Genomic DNA, 18744 nt, shown 5'->3' with positions numbered 1-18744 from the left:
CACTTTCGTCAAGGGTCCTCAATGATACTGAGCCCAGATATTATTTTTTCAAAATTGAGGCTTCATGTGTTTTGTGGGTCATAAGAAAGTTTAGAGCATTTCTGTGGGGAAGGAGGTTTACCATTCTAAATTACCAGAAGCCTTTGGTGTTGGTCTTTACATCTAAGGGACTCGATAGAATATCACACAGAATTGCACCTTCAGGAGCATGACCTCTCGGTTGAGATTGTACCTGGCAAAGAGAATGTAATTGCTGATCATTTATCCCAAAATGGATCAGGTGCTACTCAAGTGTCTGATGAAGGAGAATCATCACAAGAGTTGTTTGTGGTGTGTGAGGACACCATTTCTCAGGATGACTGGGAGGAAGCAAACAGGGAAGATGCTGAATTTTGCAGGGTGAGACATATGGTCAATAATGAATGGTCACATTGGAAAAGTGAGTCCATTTTGGAGGCATTTCATAGAGTTAAAGATGACTTGAGTTGGAGGACGGTTGTGTCCTATGGTTCAGGTTGCAATGTTACCCCTGCAGATGTAAGGAAGAGATTATTGGAGTTGGCTCATGGTGGGCATCTGGGGATGAGGAAGACTAAGGGTTGCCTGTGGGCAGACTGTTGGTCACCAGGACTAGACAAAGAGATGGAAGAGTAAATCAAGGAGTGCAGAGAGTGCCATGCTTCAGACAAGGCTCTTAAAACATATGTGCAGCCACTTAAACCGCTGGATTTTCAGAGGATGCCTTGAGATTATGTTGCATTGGATATATTGGGGCTGATCTGGTCGAGGGGTGGGATACAAAATATGTGTTTGTCTTGGTTGACAAAATGGATGGAGACCAAGGTTGTTCAAGTGAGAGATTCATGGGTGGTTCTACAATTTGTTGATGACATTTTTCAAAGAGAGGGATTTCACAGCAAACATTTAATTGACAATGGAGTACAATTCACCTACAAAGTTATAAAAGGATTCTTGCAGGGGATAGGAGTAAAACAAAACACATCTTCATTGTTCCATTGAGCCACCATTGGAGTTGTTGAAAGATTTAATAGAACGCTTATGCAGTGTATTGGCATGGGGATTCAAGGAAGTAAAAGCTTGGAAGAAAATATAGACAACGTGGTATATGCATATAGATTAGCTCCACATGTGACCACAGGGTTGGTTCCTTTTGACGTTTGGAGGAGGAGAAAGGCATCCACTTCAGTCTGTCCTCCATGGTTAGGTAGGATGAAGTTTGTGGATTGGGAGGAAGAGGCGCTTAGAGGAAGAGTACTTTCTAAATGTGAGGACATGAAACAAAGATATGATAACAAGAAAAAGGCCCGAATCACCAGAGTAGACGAAAGGGATAGAGTTTGGGTACGCAGACCTTGCGGTGTGACTAAAGGGGATAGTTCGTTTGCTGGTCTGTGAGAGTGTGTAGATGCTGTAGTACTAGAAGATGGAAGGACCTGGAATAAAAGTGTGATTACAGTGAAACTCTCAGTAAGTGGGGCTAGTGGTTGAGTAGTGAAGTGATGTGATGGTACGCTCCCATGTGATTCCTTACATGTGTAGGACGAGGGAGGTGTGCTAGGCCATTGCATCCTAATCATTCTAAAAATGTTTGCATTTTAGTTTTATTTCTTTCATGTATGTATAAGGAGGGATATGTGTTATGTGTTTACATTTTAATATGGATGTAACTGCTGTGGGTGTATTTACAGCTATGCATAACATGATGTGTTTACATTCAGTCCAGATTGTTCAGCACACTTGGGCTGAGTTTGTGATGGATTGTTTATCCTGTCTCCAGGGGAACCTGTTAACATTCTAGGTTCTGTGCATGGCTTAAGAAGGGCTCTGCTGCTATGTGAGTGACAGTTAGCGGAGCTGTTGGATCAGGGGGGCCTCTTATTTTATATGAAATAAATGCTTCAAAAACTCACCTTGTGCCAGGTGTGGTAGAAGGTCATCCAGCATATCTCCTTCCATGTCAATAATTTCATTCATTAAGCAAATGTGAAACGCTGGCCTTCTTTCATGTCCTAGTTCATGCAGGAGTTCTTAGAGTCTACTGATGAGGCCTGGAGGTCCGCTCTGATAGATGAATTCCCCCCCTTGGCCGTGGAATATTCACACTGCAGATTGGAGAGAGTAAGTGTTTTCCACCACTATTTACTATTAAAAATGTCACCTAACTATGCATGAAAAGTAATGTTTTCCCCATTATTAATCAGGCACAATCTATTATGTTTCTGCTGGAAAGATACTGCTTAGCTGTCTTCTTTTTTCATTCAGCATTACTATTTTAGATTTGAATGGCCTATGAAACTGTAATAATGGTACTTCTGTACACACTTGTAGCTTATTAGCATAACTTTATTACAAGTTACAACAAGATATTATGTAGGGAACCACTGGGTCCCATCACCCAGACTCAACTGACTTGAGCTGGAACCTTCACACTACATTCATCACCAAACATTCCGCTGCCTCACATCAGCATTCCATGCATACAGAACAAGTACTTCGCAACAGAAACCTTATGCTTTCTACTAGGTTATTTGCACGTCATACCATTCCCCCACCAACTGATGGCAGAGCCGAAACGTGTGAAATCGCACAGTGGTACATAAATTGGTTCTAAAAAGAAATGGGGATGTGCCGTCCAGATGCAAAATCAGTTTGCAAATACAGTACTAATTCTGGTGTTGAGATTTGTTCAAAATGTTTACTGTTTTCTTGACCAGATGCATATCTTTTCCAGATTTCTGATATTTCCCCTAAGATCCAGTGCTACACAATTTAGCCCCACAACATTACAGTTCATGTAAACAATGTTTATGATAGCACAGCTAACGGTTGTGGCTTTATCCATCCCCTAGCTACCTGGTTAACCTGTTCAGTAGTGTACGTGTCAGGGGAGAAGTTCTGGTAATTTATGTGCCAAGGCAGAAGATGCAGCTAGCTTGAAAGAGAGGTGATTGGGACAGAACGGCATCTGTGGCGGTGGACTAGTCAGAGTTTGTTTGATTTGTTAATGTAAAATAATCAACTTATTCTGTCCCTGAAAGTGAGACCTTCTAACCAGATCCCACTTTCATAATTCTCTATGATGAAAAGTATAGTGCAAACTGGTAACTTTGCGGAGCCTGTCTTCTGTCATCTCTCAGCAGATGGCCTACAATCTGGCAACATGGCAGTTCAGAGTGACGTGGATTCCTGTAAGCAGCCTGATGGAACCCAAAGTTCCAACATCCAGGAACTGCCTTTAACAGTTAACAGCCCTGATCTAAATTCTATAACTGTGCAGTCTGAGGGTCAAGTGGCAGATTAAAATACAAGCCATGTCTAGTTTTAACATTGAGGCCTCTGGGAGCCTAAAATTATACTAGCTAAAACGTTTTGATGTCATTTTATTGTCAGCTTGGTTGCTAGTGACTCATTCAATGACAGGGCTTTATTTGTATCAGCCGTATAGGACTGAGTTATACAAAAAACAACCATTTGAGCCCAACCCAGGAACCCCCAATCTTCCCATTTTGATCTTTCTGGGAAGGTGTGTCACCCTCCTCAGAAGGCAGGAAATATTCCTGAGGGTTAGCTGGTAACCATTCCTTCAAAGGCAAGGAGTGCTAGGGAAATGGAGAGCTCACACCAGGGTGGTGAGGGCACAGAATTGCAAGGAAAGTTTTGCCAGTCCACAGAAGGGATCCATCATCTTGGAATCTCCCAAAGCTCCCACACTTCCTTTTCCCACTCTCCACCTCCTGCAGACAAACCACTCTGACACTGACATCACCAGGCAAAAGATCTGAACAAAGCAGGCAAGATTGGACCCCTTACTGAAGGCCAGAAGGGGACCAGTCCACTGTAGCAGATTGCCTATTTAAGAGGGTGAGATCACTCCCTCTGTTGAATCATCTTTGGACTACTGAAGGATTATAATTGGAACTTTATTGGAGGTGTGCAATATGTCCCAAAGTCTGCTTGCATAGATGTGAAGATTAAGACATCTAAGAAGAAAGCAGCACCCACTTTCTCTCCAGCTATCCCAGGGGAACATCTGTGGGTGACCTGCTTTCTTGACAAGGCCTATCTGCAGTACAGACCACTGATAACCAGTATCCTGCTCAGTGGAGGTGACAGCCTCTGCAAATCCTTTCTGGCAATCAGATGGTAGTTGTCTGAATTGCACTCGCTTGCACTCACTTGCTCAAGGAATAAAATCAAGATAGTATGTCACTCCACATTCCTTTGATGCACTATTTCCTCCCTGCCACACCACTATACATTGCGCCTTGAAACACCATTTGCTGTATAGGCACATTCAAAATACCCAATAAATAAATATACCTCATTTGTCCCATCAAGTCTAGTCTCTTATTTCTGTAGTAGTTATTTCTACTGTGCTCCATTTTCCTCACTAAAGTGCCACTCTTTCCAAAACAATGCACCTACCAATGTCTCTCACATGAGTCCAGGTGCAATAGATCAATAACCACTCTAATAAGCAGCCTGCCCACAACTGGGTTTGCAGGAGTACATCAACTAGCGACAACACTAGCCTTCAGAAGAGTCCAGGCTGCAACATCTTTGCAATAGACTACTGTGTGTGTTAGCAGCAAAACTTCAAAAGAACAACCAATTCCTCCTCTGATGGGTTTTCATAAAAACTCAGCTGGTGGGTTGGGAAGAATGACAGCTGCTGGCTCTCTTCGGATCACCCCCATACCGGTCAATGAATTCATTTTAAAATGTTGACTGGGTCTTGACAATGCAGCATCATCCAGCACCTGGATATTGCCTCAGCTCACAGGAACTGGCAGAGCCTCAGGTAGAGGACCCATCGCCATTCCAGTGGGAATTTCACAGGGACTCAATCCTGTGACCCAATATAAGGTTTCCTGCATGCTCATTAAAGCCAGAAGCAGCCATTTGGCCACATCAAACCAGTTTCTGTGTATATTTTGCAAGTTTAATTTTTCAGGGTTCCATTTTGTCTTTTTACTGCCTCTGCTTGTCAGTGATAAGGGATGGGCAGCGTTTTCTGAATATTCAGTACATTCGGTATCACTCAGTTTCCCCAGGAAGTGTGTTAATCGGTCATTGTTATTGCTCTCTGGCACGCAAAAATGAGGAATAAAGTCCCATTATGGAGGCTTTATAACAGCCTGTGTGTAAACTTTGTGAGTCGGATTCATCTCTATCCATTTTGAAGCCATAACAATCAAAACAAGAACATACTCACAGCCTGCCACTTTTGGCAGCTGGATGAAGTCACACTGCAACTGAGCAAAGGAAATCTATAGGGCCAGGGTGTGCTACATGCTCTACATGTACGCCCTTTCCCATGGTCTATTGTTGGCAGATTTAATAGCGATGGCAAAACTGCTCTGATGCTTGCAAAAAACCTGGGTCATACCAGTGCTTCGGTAGCTTGGTTACTGTTGAAGGGTGAAAGTGAGCGTGCCACCTTAAGTGAGGGGCCACCTTAAGGCGAGGAGGAAGGACTTGACACGAGGGACAGGGGAGGAAGAGAGGTGCTACTAGAGCCCGGGATGGAGGTATGTATAGGGCAGTCAAGGAGGTTGTTCCATAAGCTGGCTCCTGCGTGTGTTTGTATGCTATGGCCCCCTCGGGGCCCACAGGCGCAGGGGTACATGCTGACACCATATTGTGGTACAGATAAGGACTACAACAGCTACCATTCCCCCTTTTGCAATGTGTGCCACACCATGGAGCACAGATGCAAAATAAAACATAAGTGCTTTGGGAACAACTAAACTGCCTTTACACGGTCACCAGAGCTAATCACTGTGAAGATAATTCCTTACTCAAGAGCACATTATTGTATTTCTGCTCACTTGCCAAGTGTTGAGTAAAGCAGAACAATGACTGCACATGCCGTTGGGTGCATTATTTTTTCTGACAGGCTAAAAGAGGAAAGGACAGTGCTCCTCGCTGATTAGTCTGAAAACAAACATACAAGTGCTTTATACATAATACTCCTTGTCGGGATAAGTCTTGGCATGTTCTAGTAAGTGCTTCTGTGGTTAAAAGGTAATCATGGGAGTCACAGGGTCAGTAGACTGCCCCTGTCACAAGGGGATGGGGACTGTGATGACCTATTACACGAGATCTTGCAGAGCCGACATCTTGCGAGACTACGCGCAGGAAGCACTCAACGGGCCAGAAACCCGGCAGACATGGAGCAAGGCACCAGGAGGACTGTCTGACCACAGTGCTTCTGCTTCAAGAGGGCAATCAGCTCTAGAACTAAAGTCTGCACCATATGCGGATCCATGCACCTGCAGAGCGTAATTCCATGGCTGAAAGTAAGCCTTGTGGGAGATCTAGCAGGTAGAGGATGTAAATACCATCCACTGTATCATAAGTGCAGTGAAGCCACCTTGACTGCTGCAATAAGACTGAACTGTGAGTACTACTCTATGAACTGTGAGGACCTTTGTTTATGCAAGGTGTCAAAATAAACACCTCCACCCCAATCCAGTGTCCTGTGTTCATTGGGGCCACCACAGGGACCCCTCTAAGCCTCGGGTTGGAAGGCTACCACTGTGCAAGCCAGAGCCACTGCTATCCCAGAGGTGGCGAAGAACTACGTGCAGCCTGCAGACCTGGATGTATATAGTTGGAGCATGACCACAGGGCAGCTCAATGACATGAACTTGTGCTTGCTACAATTCAAGTCACTTATCCATGGCTCTTGGTCATGACCTTGCGCCCATTACGCAATCACTTTACCTCTGATATGGCCACAGTGCGGCTCCACACCATTTACTCTGCGCTGTTCCATGCCGGCTGCCATTGCTGGAAAGCTTGCAGCCCACAAAATAGAAAAGGGTGGGGCTTAGCCCCTATTTTATGCATTTATCATCTGTAACCCATCCCGTTCAGGGACAAATAGACAGGATTGAGCAGGCGAATTAAGCGGGGAGGACCAATAAAGAGAAGGAGGGGGAGGATGAAGCCAGGAACAGGAAATTGGAAGGTATGGGTTGTTTGAGTGAGGTCAGAGGAGGCACAGGTGGTGGCCCAAGAGACAAGAAGGAGGAAGGATTGTTGAAAGGAGTGTGAAGGTGACTTGCAGAAAACATTAGGCATTAGTTGGTGAGAGAAAATGGTACTGGGTTGTGAATAAGGATGCCTTGAATGGGGAGAGGGTGGCCCTTGTTGCCCATTTGCAACCTGTGAATAAAAACCCTTGAGCTGTCCTTGGGAGTTGATATATTATTGAGACCATCTGTTACATGGGGCTCCCCATCTGTCGGGCAAGGTATATGTGATGCTGGATTGAGCACTGGGCATCATGTTAAGGTTACCTTTGCTGAATTTAAGACAAAAGTGAATGTTTATTTTTCTGGCTGCAGATACATGGTGTGTCTTTGTTTTGAGCAACAGTGCAGTTACTGCATGCTGCATTACCACAATGAGGGATGATCTTATTACTATTTTCCAGAGCTCTGCACTGCTAATGGGCTGTGGGCAATAATTACAGACTAAGGGACAATGCTGTCACCACTGCATCTAACACAGTGATTTACTATGCAATCGCCTGATGTTCATCATCATGCTTTGCGTCAAAACCCCCTGAGAACACCCCACTTTCTTGGACATGACAATACAAGATTAATGGCTTTTGGTAATTGGGTAAACCAAGTGTAGGTGCTGTGAAGGCATCGTGAAGAAAGACACAGAAAACAGACTTAAAGTTCAAAATAAAATACTTTATTAAATCAAATGTCAGGATGGTAGAATGCCAAACTTTCCCTATGCTAAGGTGGGATTTCCCTACCTGAATAAAACTAAGGAAAGTCTGTGTCCAAGAGTTTAACTTAAAAGTCTGTCTGTGTCCAAAACCTACACTTGCCTTCACAACTAAAGCTAAACAATGTGTAGGGATATCAATAACAAAAAGAAATAGTGTATAACCCACAATTTGGAGCTTCTTGCAGCTCCCGGCTCTCTTCCAGTTCCCCTTCCCCAAGTGTAAGCAAGTTCCGCAAAAGTCTCAAGATCACCTTTCTCTAGCTCAAGGTAGTAGAGTTCCAAACAATCCTCTATGTTCCCTTTCCCAAGTTCCAAGCAACAAAGTTCAAAAACAAAAGGTCTTGAGGCTCCATTCTGAAAAGAACACATGCAGTTCTTCATGTCTCACGGTTCCCTTCCCCAAGACTTTATCTTCACCACTTATACTTCAGTATTTTCAAAAAGTTTAACATAACTGGGGAGCGGGACCTCAAGGAGATGGCAGCCTGACTCCTGAGCTCCACAGCCCGGCGCTGCTTTCACTAAATGCTATTGCTCAACAGGCAACGATACTGCCATAAACGTGCTGCTGACTTCTGGAGAAGACACAGAGGCGAGACTGCTTTGGCTGTCCCCCATGATCACCACCCGGAAACTGCTGTGGCTTACTGCTATCCCGCTGCTTTGGTTGCGGCCTGTTGAGGCCCTGTCCCTGTCCTTGCTGGGACCCGCCACGGGCTGCGCTTTCCCTGGTGTGCCTTCACCGTGCTGAGTGGGAGTCCTCCAGCCCTGCCTGGGGCTTCTTGAGGCTGCCTCCTTGTCGGGCGCACCATCATTGAGAAAGCGGCACCCCTATACTTTGGCCGTGGGACACCACACCTGCTTGCTCCAGGGTCGGACCTGAGGGGGCACACCCTGGCACTGTTGCTGATTCAGCCAAGTCCTCTGGTGAGTCTCCCATGCTGGATCCTCCACCCGACTACAAGTCCTGGCTGCCCGCGCCAGAGTGCAATAGTGCACTGCAGACAGTGCTATCTCTCCTGTGCCAACCCAGTGTTGGTGTGGCTCCCTCCCCCTCCCAGCCTGCACTCGCACGGGTGGCTGAATCTCCTTGGGGCCTTCCCGAACAGCTACCACGGAAGCGGCGGCCCTGCTACCCAGTGCCACCCCTTCATCTCCCCCTCCACACGCTACGACCTGGGGCTGCCTGCGCTGCCAACCCTGCTCATCCAGAATGCACGGTAAGCATTCAGCCAGTGCACCATCAGGGCCTCACCTCCCCTGAGCCACGTGTTGTGGCGCCCTCTCTTGACAGGCCCACTACCCTGGCTGACAGTGCATTGCCCTAGAAAGTGATCTGCACGGCCAACTGGAGCCCTCCTGTGCTGTATTCTGACCAATGTTCTCTGTGTGAGGCAACCTAGCTGCAGTCTTAACATGCTCGACACTTAAGACAGTAGTACGTGCTACTGGCCTCAAGGCAAGTTGTGACTGCCAACACAGCATCTCCCGGTACTCTGGAGCAACGTTACTCCACCCTGCAGCACTCCTAAGCCTGTGTCTATTAGAGGCCCCTGCTTCTATTAAACCGCACTGCTACACACCTCAGACGCCTGGTTACAGCGGAGTCGGTGTACCCCACTGTTGATCCGAGGCCCTCAACTTCTACTTGGAGGGGAAAGTACCTGCTGGCCATAGCATTGTCAGCATACTTAACTGGATTAAAGGCCCAAGATAGCGAGGGGCTCTCTGATCTGGCAACGATCGGGCGCCAGCATCTCACTGGCCCAATTCCATCTCAACCCGCTGCGCCTATCAATCCCTAATCTGAACCGTCTCAACTGCCTGTTCACAGTTGCTTCAACTCCCCTCTCCCTGTGGCAGATTCTGTTGCGGCCCACTGGTGCATCTGCCCTATACATCACAAGAAGCGGCACCCCTGGACCAGCCTTGCAACCTGCAGGCACAAATACAGACGCTTTGGAACCAACCCTGTATAACCGCTCCCAGGACCTGCCCTACAGCCTCTCCGGGGTCAAAAGACTTCCCCACCCCAGTGACTGACTGCAGTGCTTCGTGTCTACAGCTTCAGCTGACACTATGACTAAAGGTGCAGGCAAAAATCAGAGTTCCATCAATATGTTCGCCAAAACTGCTTCCAAACCTGCAGAGGACAATTCCGGCACAGAGGGGTTATCATGCAGCGAAGCAACTCGTCACGAGCCCAGTGAACTACACAGGATGATGGAGTATATGCAAAAGGGATTCAATGCCCTCCACGCCAAACTGGACGTCATGAGCGGTGCAATCAGCTCGATTAAGTCACGCCTGGACAGATCCTACGCCCGCATCACAGAAGTTGAAACTAGAGTCAGCACCATCGAAGACGAGGTTCGTAAACTAAGAGCAGATGTCACCTCCCTATCAAGCAGGTGCTCGCTATTGGTAAAAAGAATGAAGACCTTGAATCGAGGTCCTGATGTAACAACATGTGTATCATAGATGTTCCGGAAGGTAACATCACTGAGTTTGTGGAACGCCTCCTATTATCACTGTTGGACAATCCCAAGCTGTCACCTCACTTCACCATCGAGAGAGCACACTGCATGCTCGCTCCCAAGCCAAAACCTGGCGCCCCACCTCGCTCAATTATTGCATGGGTATTTAATTACCGAGACTGAGATGCCTTGCTTCGTTCATCCAGAGCCAATGGGGAGCTACTACTGTGCTCTAACAGGATCCACTTTTACCCAGATTCCTCGACGAGTGTGCAGCAGGAGGGTAAATCCTTTATGGCCACCAAGAAGAGGCTTCACGAACATAACGTGAAGTACGCCATGCTCTTCCTGGCAAAACTGAGAACCGAGCACCGCAGCATGGTATACTTCTTCACCCGGCCAGAGGAGGCAATGAGATTCATGGACGAACACTTTCCGGGGGGGCCTCAATCAACGTACACCTTCAGTGACCAACCTTAATATGCAGATCCTACCACTACCACGCTGAGAAAGGTGCCACATAGGGCTATGCCCTCCTTGACCTTAGATTTTTATAATGGTAACCAGTGGGGTCCCGCTACAATTTCAGTACTGCGCCTAACGCCATGATTAATACACACTTTAAGTTGAGCGGCTGCCGGGCTGCTGATGGCTATCAGGCCCCCATGCAATTTTGCAGTTGATGTCGGGTTGTTTTAAAGGGAATGATTGGGACAGGGGTGGGGGTGGGATCCGGGGTTCTGTTTTCATTAAAGAAAAAGTGCCTGACATGCATGAAATAATTGACAGCAAACATGAGATTTGTACCCCTAGCCCAAATAAGAGGGCTAGAGCCGGGCTGACGAGGCCCAAACACTACAAGAAACCCTGGCCGGATGGCGGGTGATCCCCTTAGGTTTAGGAGCTGGAATATACAAGGGCTGGGTAATCCGACAAAGATGCACCGTCTCCAGCCTTACACTGAAAGGCATAAAGTCCACATACTATTTCTCTAAGAAACAAATGCACTGACCGCACAGAACAAAAGTTTTGCTAAGAGCTGGGGCAGTCAGCGCTATTACACCACATACTCTTCCCAAAGTAGGGGTGCTATGATCGTTGTTGACAAATCGCTGCATTTCACCTGCATCAAATGATACCTGGAACCCCTGGGGCGATATGTGCTACTTCGGGGCACTGTTATAGGCTGCAAACCCTTATTGCTCAATGTGTACGGCCCGAATATCGATGACCCTGAGTTTTATACTGAACTACTGGGTCTACTCGCACTCCCTGACCCCTGTGATACTCGGAGGTGATTTTAACACCATAACGAACGTTACCCTTGACAGGTCTGTCATCAGACCCCGGCATCTCACAAAATCTGCCCAGGTGCTACAGCATGCCATGAGCAATAGGGGTATGGTTGATGCCTGGAGGACACTGAATCCTACTCTACGCAAGTATTCATTATATTCCACTGTCCATGACTCGCATTCCCGAATAGATCTGTGGTGGGTATCGGACACATTAATCGGCCACCTAACTGAAACAGATATCCTTCCCAGATCATTCTAAGATCATTCTCCCATCACCATTTCATTGTCATGATGCGGCGGGATGATACAGACGGCAGCGTCTTAAACCGCAGACACTATCAGACCCTGTTTTTGCAGCCGACGTGCGTAAAGATAAATGTATAAATGTATAAACGAATACTTTGACATAAACACGGGTTCAGTGAACAGCATAGCAACCCTCTGGGAAGCCTTTAAGGCTTATATACGAGGTGTTCCCCATGCGATGAAATCTGGTATACTTAAAACTATACAGATGGACATTTAATCCAGCGTAATCCAATGTACGCCTCCTAGAACAGGCAAATGAAGCCAGACCGGAAAGCACGCTACTAAGAGACATTGGGCCTCATCACGACCCAGGCGGTAAGTTACCGCCTGGGCCGTGACTTTACCACCATGGCGTAAACTACGTTTACGCCATGGTGGTTGGCGGACTTACCGCCCCATTCCGACCTTGGCGGGGCGGTAAGTCCCCAATCCCCATTTACCCTTCCCCATTCCCATTTTTGCCCCATAGGGCATAATGGGAGTGGGGAAGGCGTTAATTACGCCACCGTAAATTACGGTGGCGTAATTAACTCCATGGTCCCTTAGCGCCATGGATTTTAACACCTGCTAAAAGCAGGTGTTAAAAGCGCCATGGCGCTAAGGGACCTCATAATTGGCGGTAAGGGGTCGGCGCAGCTAACGCTGGCGTTAACCCCTTACCGCCAGGGTCGTGATGAGGCCCATTAAGGCAGAACTACACGTGTTCCGAGGACATGCTGACAGGGAACAAAAATTCCTTGACAACCCAGGCATCGCCAGGAATTACAGGGAGGGTGAGCTCCCTGGGAAGCTTTTGGCAGGGATGGTTAAGCAGGCACGCGGTCACCAGCAGATCCCATTAGTCTAAAATGTGTTGGGCAAGGTGGTCCACTCGGCATCTGACGTGAACCAAGTGTTTCGCGCTTTCTATACTGCACTGTACTCCAATTCTGACAAAGCCACACTATCCAAAATAGGGACGTTCCTCGATAACCTCCAGCTGTCCATACTATCAGAGGAGGCCAAATTAAATCTGGATCACCCAATCACCCAATCACCCATCTCGTGCCATCGATTGTCAGGCTGAGAGGTCCTGTGTCTGCGGAAGCTGCTGAACCCCCGACAATCCCCCTGAAAGGTAACTCCCAGAACTAGATATTAATTCAGCTCTGCAAACTACACCCCAAAGGGAAAGGGGGAGTGGATAACATAACAACACCAGGCAGACTGCGTCAAGGCTAACCCAAGCTGAACCTGCAGAGGATATAAGAAAAGCAGATACAAATCCTTTTATTACTTACTTAACCTTTAGAGTTGGAAAGACTTTAAATCCTTAACTAATAAGTAAGAATAATACCTGGTTCTTCTCTTGAAATTTCTTAGAGAAGCTTTTAAAGAAGCTGAAAATCTCTCTTACTTGAGTCTCTTGAAATTCACAGCAACTTCTTATTTTGGGCAAACCTGGAAAGTTTTGCTCTTTGCCTTTTTTCCAAAATTCACTAATTGTCCAGTTAAATTGTCTTTAATATTTTCTTTCTTTTTCTTTCAAACTTTTCTTTAGTTTCCAAAACCTTTTTACAATTCAATAGAGTTTGAGAATTCTTGAAGAAACACGTGCTAAGCACACACGCAGATGATCTCAATGCTGAAGATTCGCACGTTGAAAACTTCCCGCGCTGAAGAACACGCGTACTGTAAGAAAAGTCCACGCGCAAAAAACACACGCGCTTGTAAACACACACGAAGCAGAATTCACGCGCAAACAGATTCTCGCGCAGATAACACACGCGCTTGTAAACACATGCGCAGTTGAACTCCCGCGCCTAATTCCCACGTGCCTTAAAACCCACGCGCAAAAGAGTTCACACGCGGTCGGGTTCACGCGTTAAAAAGCACACGCGCTGGTAATCACACGCGCAATTCAGTTCTCGCGCAGAAGAACACGCGCTTGAAAACACACACGCAATAGAGTTCTCACGCGGAAGCACACGTGCTAGAAAACACACGTCTTAAGCAGGAGCAGCCACTACACACGTCCTCTCAGCTGGGGCTTAGATGATGAAAGGCAAAGAGTGACAGTTTAGAATGTTCATTGTTGTTCTGCATTGTTTTCTAACCAATCAGAGGTGTCACTGTGAAACTCCATTTTGCCTTGGGTCAGAACCAGGATTCTGAATAAGGAAGTTAAGGCCAAACCAACTACAATAGAAAACTTCCCACCCACACAAGGCTAATCTAAAAAAGGATAATAAAAGAGAAATAATGGGAAAGAAACTTGAATAAGGGAAAATAGCCTGAATAGGGGAAGGAAACCTGACAGTGATGCTCTCCCGTCTAGTAGAGACCCTTGCCCGGACCGTCTCACAATGCAGTTTTGCAAACATTTTAAATCTTCTTTAGTTCCCAGGTTGCTCTCCCTATGGGAATAAGCTTGCACCACAGGGATTCTTCCCCCTTCCCTCCATGAAGCAGTGATAATTGTGTTACTTAAGACAGACAAACCTCCAGAGCAATATGGATCATACCGCACCCTCTCACTAATAAACTCTGATGTAAAACATTTTGCCAAAATACTGGCAATGCACCTGGCCCCGTATATGGCCCATATTGTTCACCCTGATCAATCTGAGTTTGTCCCTGGCCGCTCCACGGGCCTAAACTTAAGACGTCTTTTGTGACGTCTTTACAGGCCGCTGCACTAGACGTACAAAAGGCATTCGACTCGTTCTCGTGGCAGTTTATGTAGGCTGTGCTTGAAAAATGCAACTTCGGGATTTATATCATGGGTTCACCTGTTGTATACAATGCCCACTGCAAGGGTAAATGTAAATGGTGTTCTCTCCCCCCCTATTGAAATAAGCAGCGGGACTAAACCGAGCTGTCCACTGTCTCCCCTGGTGTTTGCAATAGTAATGGAGCCGTTCGCCAAGGCCATCTGTAGTAGACACTCACATAGGGCCATCCACATGATGAGGGAATCAGAGATCATCTCGATGTACACTGACGACACCCTGCTATATATCCAGGACCCAGTTCGGCACCTGGTGCTGATCATGCGGGAAGTAAACACCTTTGGTGCCCTGTCGGGACTGAGGGTAAACTGCGATAACTCGGAACTGTTCCTTTTGACTGATTCTACTGCTCCCCCGCCCGACTTGGGTTTTGTTTGGTCCCCGCTAGAGATGAAATACTTAGGGGTGACAGTAACACAGCATACCACCTCCCTATATACCCACAACTATAGGGTAAATCTACCTAAACTAGAGGCCAAACTCAATCCTGGGCTAGTCTCCCACTCGCCATAGCGGGCCGCGTCGCTCTCTTCAAGATGATTATCCTCCCCAAGCTATTTTATGACTTTATAAATATTCCATTATGGCCTGGAAAGAAGTTCTTCGACTCATTCAAAAAGGTGATTGACAGCTTCATGTGGCACTCGGGGGCAGTTCAACTTAAGTGGGACACCCTGACATGGTCATACACACAGGTGGGTTTTGCCACCCCCAACTTCCAGTACTATTGGATAGCAGCGCATGGGCAATATGCGGCCTACTGATTCGACACAGACTCAATACACCCACACCTAAAGATCGAACAACTTTCTGCGGGCACACGTGACATTCGCGCACTGACTCTACCATCAAAACAAATTCGCTCCGACCCTACACTGGTGACAGCACACGCCTGGGAGTTGATATGGAAGCTGGTAGTCAACCCCTACCTCTATCGCATAGATATTCACTTGTGGAATGTCTATCCCTCCCTCCCCAGCACTAATGGGGTAGAATCAGCTAGGTGGGCTGCGGATGGTTACAGTACAATAGGCGACATGTATAGGATGGAAACCTTTATCTCCTTTCAGGAATTGCCCAGCCCCCTCGCATGTGTGGACAATGATGGTTGCAATACTCAGGGCTGCACCGAGCCGCCAAAAAAACCTGGACCCGAATTACCCATACAACCACACAGACGAACCGATACTAGGAACTGTAATAGGGTACCACTGTAAAAAGACGAGTAACTACATTATACAATGCACTACAGAGCCGTAAGGGTGCACCTTTGACGCCTGTGCAGGAATCTTGAAATTACCATCACAGACGAAATCTGGGAATCCATGTGTTCGTAGACCCAGGCAGTGTCCTTCAACTCTAGGTTCCGACTAATCCAATTTAAAGCATTACACAGATTTCATTACACCCCGGCTAAATTGCATTTATTTTCCCAGTCCCATCCTGATCACTGCCCTAGATGTCGAGCCGAGAATGCAGGTTACTTTCACATACTCTGGAGCTGTCCCAGGCTGGGGGACTACTGGAGAGTGGTCTGTGGGATCATGTCAGAGATTGTCAATAGGTCTATTGAGCCTACCGCATTAAAGAGTCTGTTTCACCTTAACGACCAATTTCCATGAAATTATCACAGGTTGGTTAGCCTCTGCTTGCTTTTAGCTACTTAAGAAATCCTGCTACTCTGGCTCTGCCCCACCACCCCCACCATGACGCAGTGGCTGCGCGCAGTTACATGGGCCTGAGACATTGAAGAACAGTGGGCCTTATTGCAGCCCTCTAATAGTAAACCCAAAGAGATATGCCCCCTTCCACAGTTATCTGTTACTAACTCAAGACCCTGATCAATAGTTTTAAAGGCATCTTGTGTCTAAGGACCCACACATCCAGCGAATGTTTTATCATATAGCTGTGTTCTATACCCTCCTTCAGAATGTTTTAGTAAATATTTTATGTTGTAAGCTCTGCACGATTAAAAATAATATTTGCCAAAATGTACTTGGTGTTATCAAAAAGTCGAGCTCTGATTCTGTTGTAATATCAGCACATAATAAATTATAAGTTACACAAAATAAAAGAAAAAGTTTAACATCACTCAAGGTCGACCTGACCCTCTCTCTGGCTTACCTCACTTACTGTGCTTTTCATTGGTTTGGTTCACAATGTCCTTGGTTTTCAGCATTCAGGGCTCACTGGTCTAGGCGCATACTTGCCAACCCTACCGATTCAGGCGGTAGGCTACCGCTATTTAAGCAGTCCTAGCGCCTACCGCTTTGCCTGTTAAAACCTACTGATTAATGATGGCTCCACTAGTCTTGGCTGCCAGGCCCAGAGCAGCATCCTCCAGTCAGTGTATTGAAGGTGGGCGTAATGGCCTATCCATTTTGATTGATGATGACATGCTCAGTGCCTAGAGTGAAACAGTCACTCTCTGCCCTGCGCTCCCTGAGGTCAGTATCAGAGCGTCAGCATGGCTGCGCCATGCCGTGCCTTTGAGATGCCTGCCTCATCGCTGTGTTTGGTCAGCACTCCGAGCTGGTGTCTCACTAGAAATTCTTCTGAATTTATGGAGGCTCATCTACTGGAGTTTGCACGTGCAGTACAGCCACATCGATGAGTGTCACTCTTCAAAGGTGAACGTCTACATTTTACATAGATGTGTAGACTTTCTTGTTATGAACAATAACAGAAAGTGCCTTAAACAGTTGCCAATAAGAGGCCCGTTCTAGGGTCGGAAGCTGGGTCTGTGGTGTGGGGGTGTGATGAAGCTGTATGCGGTAGGAAAAGTTCTGGATTCATTTTTGGTAACGTGTTACAAAAAAACATTCTCTTGTGCAATTAAAAATACCTTGTGTCACAAAACGACTACTGCAGAGTCTAGCGTGGGAAGGGGGAGCCTGGACAATACCAGAGAGGGGCCTCTAATCGGAGGCTTCCGAAAAGAAAATGATAGAGAAAAAAAGCGAATACATTAATTGCAATAGAATGATTTGGTGATTATGCTCGGTTTTCATGTTTGAAATGTTTGGCTCAAAACATAATAGTTTCTAAATGCAAGAGAATCCTCTTCTAGTCTGTTTATGTGTGGGCTTTGTAAGGTATTCAGGAAGCGGGCAAGGGCGCGCTGGGATTGCTGCATGAGCGGCCAACATAGATGCGACCAGATTCCATGGAGGCTACACATAAACTGCTTTATTGGAGTGCTGTGTGCCCGCACTTTACCCTTGGTCACTTGACCGGGTTCATGCATCGCCATGTCCCACATGGTGATGTTGCGCGATGCTACATCTCTCCCCAAATAAGTATTGTCCTACCCCATTTCCTCAATCCATTGTTGAGGTCTTTGAAAAATGCCGCAGGGGCTGCCTTGTCACTGCGATTTGACATACTTGTTCAGATTTTCCCCCATGCTGCTGTGCTCTTTTCTTTCCGGTTAATCTTCGTCAGCCGAGTATCCTGACCCCCCCTCGTATGTCATCTTCTTCTTCGTCACTCCATTGTTAATTTATTCAAACTGTATCCTCTCCTGCTTTTCTGAAGAATCAACTATTTCTTGTTATGACACAACCATCTCTTTCTGCTGTGACCATGGATCCTTGATGTGGGAGATCTTCATGGGCCATGGATCAAATGGCGGCATGTCCTTGTGGACTTGTACTTGTCGTACCAGTACTTGTTCCCTTACTGCTAACTCTGCAGCTCAGGCTCTTCTTCTTTTGTCAGCATAGTCCTTCATTCTGTTTTTCTTGCTTGGTTGTCTCTTTCCCTTGCTTCCGCTATCACTACGCTCTCTTCCACTGCCTGGCCCTTTTGGGGGACGCTAGACCTGACGGGACATGCAAACATGAGTTCTGCTGGACATTTCCTTGTGGAGCCATGTAGTGTGTTGTTTTGTGAGTGCTCGCAAGGATGCATTGGTGGTGGTGAAATCTGGGAGGTATCTGGTGCAATAACTTGCCAGACCCAAGAAGGATCTTACTTATGCCACGTTCACAGGTCAGGGAGCTTCCGTCAGCACTCGGATCTTGTCGTGGTCGGGTTGAATTCCCTTTTGCGAGAAGATGTGACTGAAGAATTTAAGGGTACTTTTGTCACATTGTTCTTTTATCTGTGTGA

The 18744-nt window shown here is 46.6% G+C and overlaps 1 protein-coding gene across 1 annotated transcript in view; it reads left to right on the top strand.

Annotated features, from left to right (window-relative positions):
* Nucleotides 1–18744, top strand: part of LOC138526013 (uncharacterized) — an 805753-nt gene that overhangs the window by 137194 nt on the left and 649815 nt on the right. The window contains exon 7 of the mRNA XM_069636306.1: nt 2035–2139. Coding sequence (XP_069492407.1) covers nt 2035–2139 — 105 coding nt within the window. The remainder of the gene's footprint in view (nt 1–2034; nt 2140–18744) is intronic.

Source organism: Ambystoma mexicanum, chromosome 7p (genome assembly GCF_040938575.1).
Source record: "Ambystoma mexicanum isolate Mex_15411 chromosome 7p, UKY_AmexF1_1, whole genome shotgun sequence".
Classification (NCBI taxonomy): Eukaryota; Metazoa; Chordata; class Amphibia; order Caudata; family Ambystomatidae; genus Ambystoma; species Ambystoma mexicanum.
This window is presented reverse-complemented; position numbering and strand designations above follow the sequence as displayed.